Below are 16213 nucleotides of genomic sequence, written 5' to 3' on the forward strand. Positions count from 1 at the left end.
TAATAAAATTACTATTATTATAATAAAATTATCAGTGAGGGCACTTTTTCTCAGACTGTATATGAATTATGGAGCCTGTAATGGTAGCCTCCTTTACAGGTTTGGTGTACAGATTGCTTAGAAAATGTAGGTGAAATATTTTGAAAATATGCCATATCAATATGGATATTACCATTTTAATACCATATTGTTCTTTTTTCTAATAGAAAACTAAAACTTCCCTGTTGTGTAACTTAAAATTCTTATTTGGTTCAATTTGAAGTTATCCAACAGGAGAACTTTAGTTTCTTACTATAGACTGATTTTATTAGTGTGGAAATTGACACATTTTGAGACATTTTATCAAGAACAGAAAATAAATGCATATTTTGAATGCATGTTAGCTGCCCTTTGTTGTTCTGTTATTAGGGAGTGTTGCGTAGCAAGCACAATCCTTAACATAATCAAAAAGGAGGTGATTTTGTTTCAGGAATTTGTAATAATTCCTTGTCTTTAACACACAAGTATGTTCGGTATTGGCAAAAGAACACGTTGCTACCAAAACTGAAATACGATCCTTGAAACAGAAAGGATGTTGCCATGGAAAAATGAAGTAACACTCAGTGCAGCTGTGATGCATTAATGAATAGGATATTTTTTTAAAAGATCATTTGTGTTTGGTGTGGCTTAGAGGGTCCCAACCAGATGGTTTCCATGAATAGGATCTGACCCCCAGCTTGAGGACTTCTTACTGGCAGATTACTTCATTTTCTTTCCCTTGGATTGTCAGATCCTTACATTAATGTAAGATTTACTGCTGCAGATTTATATTCAGTTATATAAATCAGTCACATTTCACATTAAATTCACAATTTTAGACACACAGTTTAATAGTTACTTTTAAAGTGTAAAAAGATTTATTTGATAGCTTTAATATAAGCTATTGATGTAACTTTAAGAGTACAGGAATTTTAAGATATTTGGATTACATATATTTTTAAGCACTATTTCTATCAATAAAGTGATACGTGATACATTCTTGTTTAATCAAACAACTAATAAATTTTTAGAAGTACTCTTCCTTTTCTTTTACTTTCTCTCTCTCTGTGTATGTGCAGAGCACACACAGTTACACATCTGTGGTATCTGAAGAAGTGTGCATACACATGAAAGCTCATACCAATAGCAAACTTAGTTGGTCTCTAAGGTGCTACTGGAAGGATTTTTTAAAAATTTTGTTTCGACTACAGCAGACCAACACAGCTACCTACCTGTATCTACATACACATGCATGTGCAGTTAGTTGGTGTCCCCAACATAGAAATTTGTCCAGGTGTGAGCTGTCCAGGTGTGCATCAAGATCTTACATATTCATATGTTTTGCAGGAGTGCACATGCCGGCTGATACTTTTTCATACGAATACCAATTTATTGTGAATAAATTGTTTCTTTTGTGGGGGCAGCAATTTCGTAATTTCAATGCATGGGCTTATACATATGCACAAAGAAATGAACACTAATTGGGGGGTGAGATTCTAATTTGCATATACCCCAGTCTTATTTTTTGACGGAACTGGTTAAAAAGCCGCCACAGCTTCAATTTCTGTTGAGATGGCCAACTTTTAAAGAATGCAGAGAAATGTTGTTGCTGTTTTTTTGCATATTCTTATAAGGGACGATGGAGTTGTTCTGGAGTAAGAGCCTGGCAGAAGGAGGGGAGCTTCCTTAATATGGGTCTGAAAGTAGCTTCCCTAATACGGGTTTGAGCACTTAAAAGCATCAAGCCTTAAAACCAACCAACAAACAAGAAAAAATGTGAGGATGTCTGTGATTCAGCCGTCTAACAACATTCCAGCAATGCATAGTGCTGGATCCTTATGGCAGCAGCATATGGTGCAGCATGGTTAGGTAGAATGAAATGCAGCTGAATGCTAAGCAAAGATTATAGCTTGCGACTTTCTAGTGCTTTCCTCCCTTGGTGAAGTACAGCAGTACCAGAGGACATGCAAAGTTCACTCCGTCTTCCCCATTCTATTGCCAGTAAAGATCCTTCTGATCTCTCATCACCCGATAGCCATCCTTAAGCTGTAACTTTGGTGCTGCTAACACAGTGGTTTAACGTCATCTCCAGAGGCGCACTCCATTGTTTCTTGAGGCAGACGTATGCCAACAATCGTTTCCCTGTACATACCTATGTAATATCTAGATTCATTTAGGCTGCATTCTTAGCCCACTTAAAAAGGTAAAGGTAAAGGACCCCTGACAGTTAAGTCCAGTCGCGAACAACTTGGGGGTTGCGGCACTCATCTCGCTTTACTGGCTGTGGGAGCCAATGTTTGTCCGCAGACAAACTGTCCGCAGACAGTTTTTCCGGGTCATGTGGCCAGCATGACTAAGCCGCTTCTGGCAAACCAGAGCAGTGCACGGAAACACCGTTTACCTTCCCGCCGGAGCGGTACCTATTTATCTACTTGCACTTGGACGTGCTTTCGAACTGCTCACCCGATTGCAGGGATTCGAACTGCCGACCTTCTGATCGGCAAGTCCTAGGCTCTGTGGTTTAACCCACAGCGCCACCAGTGCCCACTTACCTAGGAGTAAATCCATTGAATTCAATAGGGCTTCTCAGACATGTAAGGAATGCAGCCTTACTATATCTTACTAGTTTTTGTGTAAATAGTATATATAAAAATTGATTTCAAACATTAATATTATTTCTAGAAAATGTTACGGATTTGCAAGTTTATATTTCCACTGGGTTTTTGTCATGTAATTTTCTGCGCATACACACACACACACAAATTATTGTATTGACACACACACACACACATGTATATATGTGTGTGTAATATATATATATATATATATATATATATATATATATATATATCATTTTTTAATTATAGGGCTGCATGTGTTTCTATATTATTCAAGTTCCTTTACCAATGCAAATTATAACGATCAGTTACATGAATAGTTTGCCTTTTTTGTGTACAAAGCTACTTAAATTGTGATATTTTATTCTAAATGTGATGATTTCAGTTATGTAATAGATAGTTTTTATTTCTTGGGTGGGCAAAGGAGAACTATATTTGTAATGGCAGATAAGGTAAGATGCAGCGAATGAGTAAGGTTTGCATGACTGATAGTACAAGGAAGGAGCATCTGGTCATAATTGAAGCCTATGAATACTACATCCTTTTTGGCACACTGTGTGCACACTTTCCCTTCTAAACATGGACAACATGCACATTTTCAGACCTATTTCTTGTGCAATGAAGGCAAGAAACCTTTTGATCCCCCCCCCCAACATAAACACAAAGGCTAAATTTCCCAAGTTTCTGTTCCAGTTATCACATTCCATCTACACATAACTGCAGAAGACAGATCATACTAGTAGTATGTGGTTTTGGCAATAATGAGCAATATTTGGCGAAATAATGAAAGTTGTACTTTCATTACATTTGTTGAGAACGATGCAGGCTTCACAAAGCACGAGCGTCTCAAACTACAAAGAAAACAAAAAGTAGCAATATATGAGCTACTAGTCAAATCTGAAGCCTTAGCTAGTGCTAGCAAAAAGGTAATAAATGGCAAATGGAGCAGGATTTTCTTCCTCTCTTTTTTGTGAGTTCACTTTCCAAATCAATCACCTCTCTTGGAAAGAGGTGTGGAAAGGTAGATATATATTCAGCTTTTTGTACAAATGGTTTTCTGAACAAGTTTATAGGCTAAAAAGACACCTCTTTAGGTGTGACTTCTTTCTAAGAGATTTCCAAAATACAAACCACCTGCAGCTTGGGGGCCTTCACTTGAAATTCGGTTCATAAGTCGTAGAAATATTTGTAGCCGATTTTGATTCTTGCTGTTGTGCGATGCTTAGATACAGTAAACACATCTTAAGGTCTGTTTATGAGATACCCTTTATGGATTTGTTTTTGTTTTTCAGCTTGAAGTTCAGTCCTGCTGTGTGTTCATTCCAAATGACAGCCTGCCATCTCCTAGTACAATTGTGTCTGGAGATATTCCTGGGACAGTCCGCAGCTGGTATCATGGGCAGGCTAGCATGCCGGGGACTCTTATTCTTTGCTTACCTCAGATAAAGGTTATGAGTGCTGGCCACAAGTACATGGAGCCCTTGCAAGAAATTCCCTTTGTTGTGCAAAGACCAATTCTCGAAGAAGGTAGAGTATAACATATTCTAAAAGAGAAAAGTTCATTCTATGGTCATCATTTTTCCTGTGTACATTTTCAATGTGCTGAAACCTTTATGTTGAAAAATGTCCTTCAAAATGCTTACGTACGACAAAAAAAAAATTATTTTGTGATTTTGCTCCTGAAATTGTGTTACTTGTTCTTCTCACTTCTCAATCTTTAATATTTTTGAAGGCCATCATTCTTTCTATTGCTGTGGTTAAGTTGCCTGTAACATCCAGGCTTATCTTGTTTATTGCAACAATCTATCTATCTATCTATCTATCTATCTATCTATCTATTCTTTTATACATTATCTTCCTCTTGCAAACTCTTCCCATCAGACTCATTTGTTTAATATTTGATCATTTTGTACCCTCTTTATAGTTATCTTAACTTGATGTTCCTTTTAGTGATCCAATTTGAATGATTCTCTTGAAACCCTGCATGAATGAGGTGGTTGCACTTGAGAGCTCCTCTTTGTTGACTTTTCGTAGCCTGAGGACCTCCTGTTCCATTACATGTGCTTGTCCTGTTTTCATTGGCTTGAAATGCCCTTCTAAGATGCATTGAATCTCTTTGTAGAAAATGTAAAGCTTGTTCCTTATTCTCTTTCTACTACTGGCAGTCCCCCCCCCCAAATATATGGAGGGGTTTTGTTCTGAGTAACTGTACATACTGGTGAAATCAAGTATAATTGAAACCCATTGAGCCTGCAAACGTCCTTCCCCCCCCCCGCTCCACCCATGCCCTGCCCCGCCCTTTTAGCGACAGTTCAGTAACATCTTCATGATGTTTCCAGGTCATTTCCGGGTTCGGTGTGATGCATATATACACGGTCGCACACATATTAGATGCAGGTAAATGTGGGGCTGCCTGTACTTGTTCTTTAACACATGAAATTATTCATGAAAACTTGTGTTTAAGTAAGCCTGTTTCTATCTATTGGTTCATCCAATAATCATTTATCAATCAGTCAATTATGGATTCTTTCAGCTGAATATATATGGGAGGGGGGAAGGTGTGAGTGAGTTCATGGCAGCCAGTGTTAGGTATCTTCATGATTTTCATCTTCATCTGTGAGAGGAATAAAACACAGTGATCATGTTTAAGCTGCTATGAAAATTGCCACTGATAATTGTCATTCAAGTATGCTTCATATACATTATCGTAGAAATCCTCAGAGTTAGGCCAATGCTAATATTTTCATATTGCAGTAGTGGGTCTGAGACAGCAAGGGTGATGGGGGGGGGTGTTATGTTTTTTAACTGAGATTTGAGCCAGGACTTCCCAGTACATAGCTCATGGTTTAGTGGTTCCCAATAGCCATCTGTTTAGTTTGTAACTGAGGTAAGACTTGCCCCATGTCCTTTACAGGCCTTGCACTTGGCCTCTCTACTAGACAGTAGTTGTGAGAACAGTCAACATTAATAGTTGCTGTTTTTCAAATGTGTAGTTTGCCAATTTCATGTCATAACATGGCAACATTTGGGAAAGAGCTATGTTTGCTATTAAGCTCTGAATGGAACGTTCCTGACAATTGTGGTAGGTTTAAAGAATGACATGTGTAGATTATTTATTTTTGTTAGAATAGGAAATGCATGCTCTCCATATTTTAGGCCGTACACTATTATGAATTTCTTAAACCAGCTTATGTTAACCATAGATGGAAGTTTCATCTGTATTTGTGCAGTGTTGTTTAAAATGATAGTTTAGGCTGAAGTCCTAATCTCATTTACCTGGGAGTAAGATCTATCAAATTCAGATTTACTCAGATTTAGGTAGGGACATAGGTAGGGCTTGAACTGCCATGCCTGTTTTACTGTTTCTTAGTGCACAAAATCACATACAACGTTTCCATTCTATGACTTTCCTTAAAATATGGTTTGGATGTATCAGAAGGTACAGTATATTAAAAGATACATTCAATATTCATGAAATCCAGTGTTTTTTGCAAATAAATAAATAAAATGCTTCACATGTTCTTTCTAACTTCTCAGGTAAAACTAGCTGTGTCCATTTAATTCTATCTCTACCCCTGCCTTTTGTATCATGAAGTATTTATTCACCAAACCACAGTAAATGTTACCTATGTAAAGCTAGTGGTAATCTGTGTACATGGATCAAAACAAAAGTTGAACCCAACTGTGGCCATACACCTCATCATTTGAAACACTACTACCTAATGTTCTCGGAACTCGCTCAGCTGAATTTGTACAAATACCCGTAAGTCTGGATGAAAGCAAAACCATTTGGCTAGGTGGACTTTCAGCACAGTAACTCCCCATAGGTTACATTTTGGATGAAGCTTACAGTGCACATGTTTGTAATGAGTGGAATCTTCATTCAGCACAGTTCCCCATTGAAAAACCTCAGTGTTGTGATTCGAGGACCCGATCCCGCTTGGGGAATAAAGACACGTGGACACAGCTCCCCTCAGCATCCTGCATCCCCCACAAAAATATGTTCTCTGGAGGCTTAGGGGATCCTCTAGAGGCAATCAGCATTTTTAGAACAGATTCTAGGTCATTAAAGCATTAGAAATATATTTGTCTTTTTACTTACCCATATGAAGAAGGATAAACATTCCTTTAACAGAGTTCTTGCTCTCAGCAGTTTCCATTGTTGGTAGGGAGGAAATATTTAATTCATGGTACGTTTGTAACAATGTAAATGATAGTGTTGATCAAGATTTCAGCTCTTTAGAACAGCCTGTAAAATGTTAAGAAGGTTTTGCCAAGAGCCGAACAAAGTAAATGGAGTGAAATATTACTTGGGGACTACTGAGAGTGTTCTTAGCCCACAGCTACCACTGTTATTGGTCTGGAAGGTTGCCATGCTTGGACTCTCCAGTTGCATAGTAGCTCTCCATGTTAGGGAAATACATTTCCCAAACTTGAGGTAGGTGGATAGCAAACACATTTGAGCTGATCGAATCATCTCCTTAGTGATATGCCGACTTCTGCTTAATGGAACTAGGTTAGTTATATCCATTAATTCCAATGGGTCTACTCTGAGGAGGATTATAATTGCTACAGCCCTAAAATCTGTTCAATTATCTCAAATTGAATGATTACCCAGAACTGCCATGCCCACTTCTCATATTCCTGTAAACATATTTGTTCTCTTTAAAAACTTTGCTCTCAGTGATGTGGCATTTTAAGCAATTTTTAGATGTTTTTTCTATTTTTGAACCCCAGTAATCAGAATTCTTCACTGCGGAAGATGTTTTAAATTGGAGGCTATAATCCATCTAAAACCAAATTATTCTAAGTCCCATTGAAGGGGAGAGCATAGTCTTAAATCTATCCTACTGAAATCAATAGAAATTAAAAGTACCTATGTTGGCAGAGTCATGGGTGATTGCTATAAAAACAATATGAGAATATGGGGTTTCATTACGTGGACAGGTGCAAAATATGGAATATAATAACAGATATTCTTGATATGTGTATTATATGTAGCAGGAGATGATAAGGGCTTTGTTAATTCTAAGTTCCACACAACACAATGTGGTTGCTGGTGATCATTATTTGATTTGAGCGATTTTTTTTATTAGTTTGGTACAGGAATCGTCCAGTCATGAGGTGGGTTAATTTATTTAATGTATTAAGCCTTTGATATTTTCTTTATGTATTGAATATTTTGCTTTTTTCTTGATCCACTAGGTGATGCTTTTCCTTGGACAATTAATCTGAATCATTTCAGCATATATACTCTTCTTGGGCAGCAAATGACCCTAAATATAATAGAACCAATGGGCTGCACTTCTACTCTAGCAGTTACGTCACAAGCTCTACCTTCTGCAGGATCTGAATCCAGGCACTCATTCGTTGTGTGTCTTCATGTTGACCTTGAATCTCTTGAAGTAAAATGCTCAAATCCTCAGGTTGGTTCATTTATTTGATTTATTGGGGCAAATCAAAAATGGTTGATTTAAGAATTACTATTCTGGGTTTTGTAAAAGAAATACCTTTTTTTAAAGCTCTCTCCCCCCTCCCCCCAGCTTCAGAAAAAAGGAGCCATCAAGATCACTGTACTTAGATTAGATTACAATTTGCTTTGAAGCTCTTTTAACTTTCGTAATTTAAATTCGTCTCAAAGTGTAATAGCTACGGTACATAAATGCATCTTTTGGCTGATGGAGTGAAATGACTTGCAGATGTACTGTTCAGTGTTGGGGCCCAGCTTTGCTGTCACTGTGGATGCATCTGTTGAAATGATCTAATGTAGTCTTTGTGCAAATTAGCACATACCTGTTCTCGTTCAGCATAACATACCATCCATTAAGGCGAAAGGCTATTTATTCCTTTATGTATTTATATACTTTTACTCTGGCTTTCCATCCATGCAAACCCCAAGGTGACTAACTACAACTGGAGCATAAAACAGATTTAAAATATACGTAATTATTACATTTTTAAAAAGCCAGTAAAATTCAAAAAGGGAAGCAGGAAAATAAGTCTTCAGTCACTGCCCACGCCAAAAGCATATTGAAATAACAGCATCTTCATCTTTTGTCTGAAGCAGGGATGGAAGGAGGAAAACCAACTGGGTAATCCAGAGCAAAATATTTCACATCAGTACCACCACTGAGATGCCCCTGTCCCATGTATCCACATAGCATAACACAACTAATGGTGGGATAAGTGGCATGGCTTCAAACGACAATATAAGCCTGCCAAGTGAGCCCATAGGACATTCTTTTAAGCATTCCAGGCCAAAATCATTTTGTACTTTTAAAGGTCAGAACCAACACTTTTAATTTGGCTTAGAAGTTTTTCGGGAACTAATAAAATTGATATAATATTGGTGTAATGTTCTTAAAAAAAAAAGGCCCCCATCAGACTGTTGTATTCTGTATTCTGCACCAACTCAAATTCCAAGTGCTCTTCAAAGACACTTTCTTGTAGAGCAGATTGCAATAATCTAATCTGGATGTAATCAAGGCGTGTCTAACAGCGACCAGATCCAGGCCTGCATATTAATTGTATTTGATTGCATGGGTGGAGCACAACACCTCCTCCCTGTTCTTCACCTCATTAGCAAGGTGCTGAGTTGGAGACAGTCATGTCAGGGGTTGCAGTTCAACCCGAAAATGGTTTTGGTAAAGAGGGTTTCTAATGGTAGCAGCATGCTGCCCCCCCCCCCAATCTTCTTCCTCTTCTTTTTTTTCTTTTTTAGCTAATAAAAGCTGTCAACTTGGGCAGCGCAGTGTAGCAGAGCTCTGGCCACTGTTCTTCTCATGCAAAACCAGCTCCTTTTAAAAAGAAAGAGGGAGAAAATGTTCAAGGAATATGTGATTATGCAATTAATGCATGTCTACAGAGGACAGACATGTAATTAAATTGCTGGGAATAATTATTTGCTAAATTATGATACGCATAATAGCTCTTTAAAGGATTACTCTCTTGCATTTACATCACTTCTCTGTTACCTATTTGCAACCACCTGTGCCATATCACATGCTTCTGGAGGGTTACCTAAACTTCAGAAATACTTTGCAGTAGCTGGCATGGAAGGCAGAGAAATGATACAAATTGATGCGATTTTTCCTATGTATTTTTATATGTAAAGAGCACAGTTTAAAGCAAAATAGACAGCACAGTCCACTACACCTGAAAATGCCCCCCAGGACAGGATAACCTGTATCTTGAACATTCTGTGGAAAGGCAGGACAGTCCATTGTTGTTTAGTCGTGTCCAACTCTTCGTGACCCCATGGACCAGAGCACGCCAGGCACTCCTGTCTTCCACTGCCTCCCACAGTTTGGTCAAACTCATGCTGGTAGCTTTGAGAACACTGTCCAACCATCTCGTCTTCTGTCGTCCCCTTCCCCTCGTGCCCTCTATCTTTCCCAACATCAGGGTCTTTTCCAGGGAGTCTTCTCTTCTCATGAGGTGGCCAAAGTATTGGAGCCTCAGCTTCAGGATCTGTCCTTCCAGTGAGCACTCAGGGCTGATTTCCTTAAGAATGGATAGGTTTGATCTTCTTGCAGTCCATGGGACTCTCAAGAGTCTCCTCCAGCACCATAATTCAAAAGCATCTACCATATTTTTCGCTCTATAAGATGCACCAGACCAGAAGAGGCACGTAGTTTTTGGAGGAGGAAAACAAGAAAAAATTATTCTGAATCTCAGAAGCCAGAACAGCAAGAAGGATCACTGCGCAGTGAAAGCAGCAATCCCTCTTGCTGTTCTGGCTTCTGTGATAGCTGTGCGGTCTGCATTCACTCCATAAGACGCACATACATTTCCCCTTACTTTTTAGGAGGAAAAAAGTGAGTCTTATAGAGCAAAAAATACAGTATTCTTCGGCGATCAGCCTTCTTTATGGTCCAGCTTTCACTTCCATACATCACTACTGGGAAAACCATAGCTTTAACTATACGGACCTTTGTTGGCAAGGTGAAATTAAATAACTTAAATGCCTGTTCTTCCTAATTTTCCCATTCCCAGGTCAGCAGGATGGGTTGTTGGCTCCACCTCTTTGGTTGAAGGCAGGGCTCCCACCATGCATATTTTCATCAGTTCCTTCGTGTTTTCATCAGTTCCCTTTGAGCACCCACTTTGATGACAAAAGGTTTAACAGGGGTTAGTGTTGCTGTCACAAGCCTGGTCGGTCCCCGGAAATTCCTGTTGGTAGTGGGAGGCACAATAGATTACTCTGAATGACAGCTCATAGAAAGACCCAACAGCTGCTAGTCTCCTTAGCTTGAGAACGCCTTGTTTTTCTGGGGTAGAGGCAGTAGTCTCTTTCTGTCTTCAAAAGCGAGAGTGACACATAGAGCAGGGGACTTAAGCCTGTTCCCCACCTCAGAACATTCAGGTTCTAGGTTTAGCTGGTGTAGGGTTGCCTCAATTGCCACAGGAGAGCTGTGTGCTCAGGCTAGCGCAAGCATGCACTAACTAGTGATTTGGACCTAATAGGATCTGCACTGTGTCTAGCATGATTCTCAAAATAGCGCTTTCTCTCTCTTGTGCTGAGGTCCCTATTATAAGATTTGAATAGGGTGTGTACATTGTTAAAAAGAGATTTGTGCATCTCTGGATTGTTAGTCTTGCTTTTAATTATACTATACTTCTAATTTTGAAGATAAGTTTCCAAAGCTACCACAACATTTAAGTAGTATTGCCAGAGTTGGGAATGAAAGGGACCTCACACCAGTACCGTCTCTCTTTAAATTATTATCTGCATATATGGGAATGATCAAACAGTTCACTTCAGAGTTGCCACCAACATGCTAAATAGAAACCACCACCCTCTTTATAATCAAATGCAGTTAATAAAATATAATCGGATACATTTCTAACCAACAAGTGAAACCTTAGTTCTTCTGCAGGGTTGTTTAGTGTTTCTTTCATATTACAGAAATGGTATCTTTCCGTATTTTGTGTGCAAACAACACATAGGGTATTTTAGTTTTTTGTGTTCTTCCCATGGGAAAGTAGGCCATTCGTACATCCATGGTGTACGTTATAGATTCAGGTTCAATACAGCTTGCAAAAGCTTGCTTGCAGATAGGCATCTCAGGCACAACTATTCTGAATCACAGAATCATAAAATTGTAGAGTTGGAAGGGATCCCGAGTGTCATCTAGTCCAACCCCCTACAATTCAGGAATCTCAACACGTGTTGGTGACATCTCTGTTCCAGAATACATTTCTCAGCAGGGGTGTGAGATCTTGAATTCTACACCATCTTCAGGCTTCACAACAAGATAAAAAGGAGCCAGAGTGATGTGTATATTTTCTTGATTGCTTATTTACTTGTGCCTTAAGAAAGTGTTATGAAAAAGCACCATTAAAAGCTGCCATAATACAATAACAAGGCACAGAAATGGACAGATGCCGCAACTGAAAGACAATTGATGGTTTTTATCTTCTTTTACTTTGCCTTGCAAATATTTGGCTAAACCCTGAAGAAGAATTGTTAGGTATATGGTTTTACTGTTACATTGTTTTTTTGTTTTAGAAAGAGTACTCTGCTACAGCCTCTACAAGTGTAACACTGGCTCCTTGTTAACCAATCTAATTTATTAATTGTGATGTTTAATGCTGTTCTTGGTTAGGGTGCTTTTGAAACATTTGTATTGAGTTTCATTATATTGATTTGTCTTGCAAGCTGGCTTGAATGCCCTTTGTAAACAGAAAGGCAGAATAGAAATATTTTGATAAATATATACATAAATCTGGAGTCTGCTTTGGATACTTGTATTCCCTCCTCGTCCCTCCACTCACTTTCCTTCTCTCTTCTTCTGTAACCACAATTAAGCAGTTTATTGGCAGATGGTTTCAGATACTCTTTAAAATGTTTTCTTACCAAAAGTGTGGTTGAAAACCTCCAAGTATACTTTCTATTGAAGAGCTTAGCACAGAAATAAATGTGAGCCATAGCCCTTCTAGGATAGTGTCACTTGCATAGTTACAAACTGTGTTCCCAAATTTTGGCCACAATTTTCTTTCTGTAAAGAAAAGTGTCTGGGGCAAGATAGATCCCACAAAATCTATTGATTTTGGGAATTATTGTATTTTCTTGTTCCAATCAATTTTAACCTGTTAGGAGTCTCACATGGTTTATCATGCAAAAACTGATCAAGGGAACAGGTTATATATAGTTTTGTCTTCTCCTGACGCAACTCACATGGTTTTGTTTGGGACAGTCTTGTTCTCCAAGGTACATTGGAATTTGGCTTGAGGTAACAAAATCCTCCACAAAATCATCTCTGTCAGTTTCTAATTTTTTGTCAGTGAAGGTTAGGAAACCATTACTTGCAGTAACGTTGGTGCTGAAAGAGGATTTTTACCAGGAAGGAGCTTTCATTCTTCAGGCTAGGGTCCTGTTTGTTAGTAGCTTTCAGCAGGAAGTCATTGCATTATGTGATACTCACATTGCCATAATACAGTGAAGATTTTAAGAAGTACAGTGGTACCTTGGTTCTCGAACGGCTTACGGTAATTGATGAACAAATTGGTTCCCGAATGCCGAAAACCCGGAAGTAAGTGTGCCAAACATCGGATGCCAAATATCCGACGCGGTTTCCGCTTGAGTGAAGCCAATTGGAAGCCATGCCTTGGTTTTTTAATGTTTTGAGAGTTGAACAGACTTCCAGAACAGATTAAATTCAAGAACCAAGGTATCACTGTATCTTTTCTGTGGCCTAATAATGAAATTTCAGAAAGTATTTTCACTCCATAGGGGACTGGGAGAGAGGGCTTGCATGAATCATTGACACTTGATCAGCTTATCAAAGTATACTAGAAATAAGTCAGATATTTTTCAATGTTAACAATATTAGATTTATGCTGTACTGCCATCCATATGTGCCATAATCAATTTACTTATGACAGTTACCTATGTAAATGCTGAAAGTGTTAAATGTATAAATTTTAAAAGTACCCCTCTTGACAAAAAGCTGTATGACAAATTGCATGAGGACTGCTTTCTATCAATGTTTGATTTAAATATTAAACATTAAAATATTAATTGAGGGGAATTTTGGGCTCTTACAAAAAACAAATACCTCCAGCTCTGTAGCTATATAAAGACAGTGAAACCAAAACCTGAGGATAAATCATATTCTCAGATGTACAAAATTAAGTCCTGTTTTCTATCAAATTTAAACTGACAACAGTGTTTTTCTGCATCTGTTCTGCCCACATTAGAAGCCAACGTCATTCTCTGGATATGTCCCGAGGCTGAAGCTTCTTTATAATATATGAACATTTTGATTCCCCTCACCCTCAAATAATGGCAAGCTGGGTATGGTGTCCAGCTGTGCATCTGCTTATGTATTGTGTTTGCAGATTCCCTGTTCTTTTTAAAATACAGTATGTGGCAAACTGTTGTCATACAGATTCTATGATTAATGCTTATTTGTGAAGCCTTGTATAAATACCTTAGAACTGAGTCAGACAATGCACAGTTATACAGAGTGTTTTGTGAATACTGAAAAGACACATTCCAAGAGACTTTTTCCCCTGCATACTGAGAACAGCTTCATATCTACCATGAACAAATAATTTCACATTTTGCAAACTATATTGCCTTTGTTTTTAGAATTTGAGATTGTTGTGAGTCCACTGAATGGGATGAGCATTTGTAAGAGCCTGTGAAAAAGTGTATTTTTTTTAAAAAAGTATTTATTAAAACTCTACCTTGCATAGGGCTTGCATTTTTATACTGTACTTTTACATTTGTTACATGCTTTTTACCCTAGCAAAAATGCTGAGGTTGGGATTTTTACATTATAAAATCTTGAAGTTTTAATGATTGGCTGAACCTTGTTACCTTTTTCCCGTTTAAGGTGCAGCTGCTGTATGAACTAGCAGATATAATGAACAAAGTCTGGAATAAGATTCAGAAGAAGGGTATTTTGCACCACTCTCCAGCTTATACAGAATCCACTTCAGGACCTGCACCTCCAGGCTCCCCTGTCAAAAGCAGTGTTGGGACAGCTCCACCAGATACCAGCACATGTAGCCCATCTGCTGACATTGGGACAACTACAGAGGTAATTAAAAATTATATTGACATGCTATGGTAATTGGCTAAGAGTCTGAGCAAGTGACCAAATAGGAATCAATAGGATAAAAGATGTAAATAAATGAACTTGGATAAATATTCATTGAGGTGGAGTCTCCTTCTTTGGAGGTCTTTAAGCAGAGGCTTGACAACCATATGTCAGGAGTGCTCTGATGGTGTTTCCTGCTTGGCAGGGGGTTGGACTCGATGGCCCTTGTGGTCTCTTCCAACTCTATGATTCTATGATTCTATGAATCATGCTCAACATCAAACCTTCACAAGACAGAAAGAAGTGATACAAATAAGAACATTATGAATGCGTTCATGGTTTATTGTCACGTAAATGAGCTGCAGTGAGCCTTAGGCTTGTCCTTCTCCACCCCCTCACTATCCAGGTGCAGCAGTGAGGAGGAGATTGGAAGCTGTTGCTTCTGCCTTTGATTAAGCACAGTTCTCCTCTTGGTATCATGAGGTCACTGGATTGGTCACGAGGCAAGAGAAGAAGCTCTTTGGGAATGTGGGCAGCTCCCAATCAACTTTTTGCTCCTGCCTGAATGAAGCAGCCACATCACTCTTGGCTCCCACTGTCTTGTGGGGCATGCTTTTAGTTTGCACTTTCTGGATAGAGTTGCAAATTATTTTGACTATCATCCTGAAACATGAAGAGCCATCTTGTGCTGCTGCAGATAGAATGCCATTCCCTGTCTCTTTTAGGTAGATCTATATATAACCATACGGGACGCAGGTGGCGCTGTGGGTTAAAGCCTCAGCACCTAGGGCTTGCCGATCGAAAGGTCGGCGGTTCGAATCCCTGCGGCGGGGTGCGCTCCCGCTGCTCGGTCCCAGCGCCTGCCAACCTAGCAGTTCGAAAGCACCTCCGGGTGCAAGTAGATAAATAGGGACCGCTTACCAGCGGGAAGGTAAACGGCGTTTCCGTGTGCGGCTCTGGCTCGCCAGAGCAGCGATGTCACGCTGGCCACGTGACCCGGAAGTGTCTCCGGACAGCACTGGCCCCTGGCCTCTTAAGTGAGATGGGCGCACAACCCCAGAGTCTGTCAAGACTGGCCCGTACGGGCAGGGGTACCTTTACCTTTTATATATAACCATCTCACTTTTTTTCATATTAACTCAACCAAGTCTGGTCTAACTATCCTACTTAAGCCAATGGCAAAACCTGTATGTGATTTGTAAGCTTTGTCCATGGGGGAAACAAAGCAAAATTCTAAAGGAATGCCTGTCCGATAATGATTTTCCTTCTTCTCCTTCTCCTTCTCCTTCTCCTTCTCCTTCTCCTCCTCCTCCTCCTCCTCCTCCTCCTTCTCCTTCTCCTTCTTCCTTCTTCCTTCTTCCTTCTTCCTTCTTCCTTCTTCCTTCTTCCTTCCAACACTTTTGGTCCCGGTTGGGGGATCTGTGGCCCTCCTAGATGTTGTTGAACTCCAGTTCCCATCATTTCTGACCCGCAGGATTGATGAGAGTTGGAGTTCAACAACATCTGGAGGGCCATAGGTTCAGCAAA

The 16213-nt window shown here is 39.2% G+C and overlaps 1 protein-coding gene across 6 annotated transcripts in view; it reads left to right on the forward strand.

The window, feature by feature from the left end:
* Positions 1 to 16213, forward strand: part of VPS13B (vacuolar protein sorting 13 homolog B) — a 398969-nt gene that overhangs the window by 211430 nt on the left and 171326 nt on the right. For all 6 annotated transcript variants that reach the window (XM_079984696.1, XM_079984699.1, XM_079984695.1 and 3 more), the window contains exons 23-25: positions 3929 to 4163; positions 7842 to 8062; positions 14480 to 14686. In XM_079984696.1, the coding sequence (XP_079840822.1) occupies positions 3929 to 4163; positions 7842 to 8062; positions 14480 to 14686 (663 nt within the window). The remainder of the gene's footprint in view (positions 1 to 3928; positions 4164 to 7841; positions 8063 to 14479; positions 14687 to 16213) is intronic.

This window comes from Podarcis cretensis, assembly GCF_951804945.1.
Source record: "Podarcis cretensis genome assembly, chromosome: 7".
NCBI lineage: Eukaryota > Metazoa > Chordata > Lepidosauria > Squamata > Lacertidae > Podarcis > Podarcis cretensis.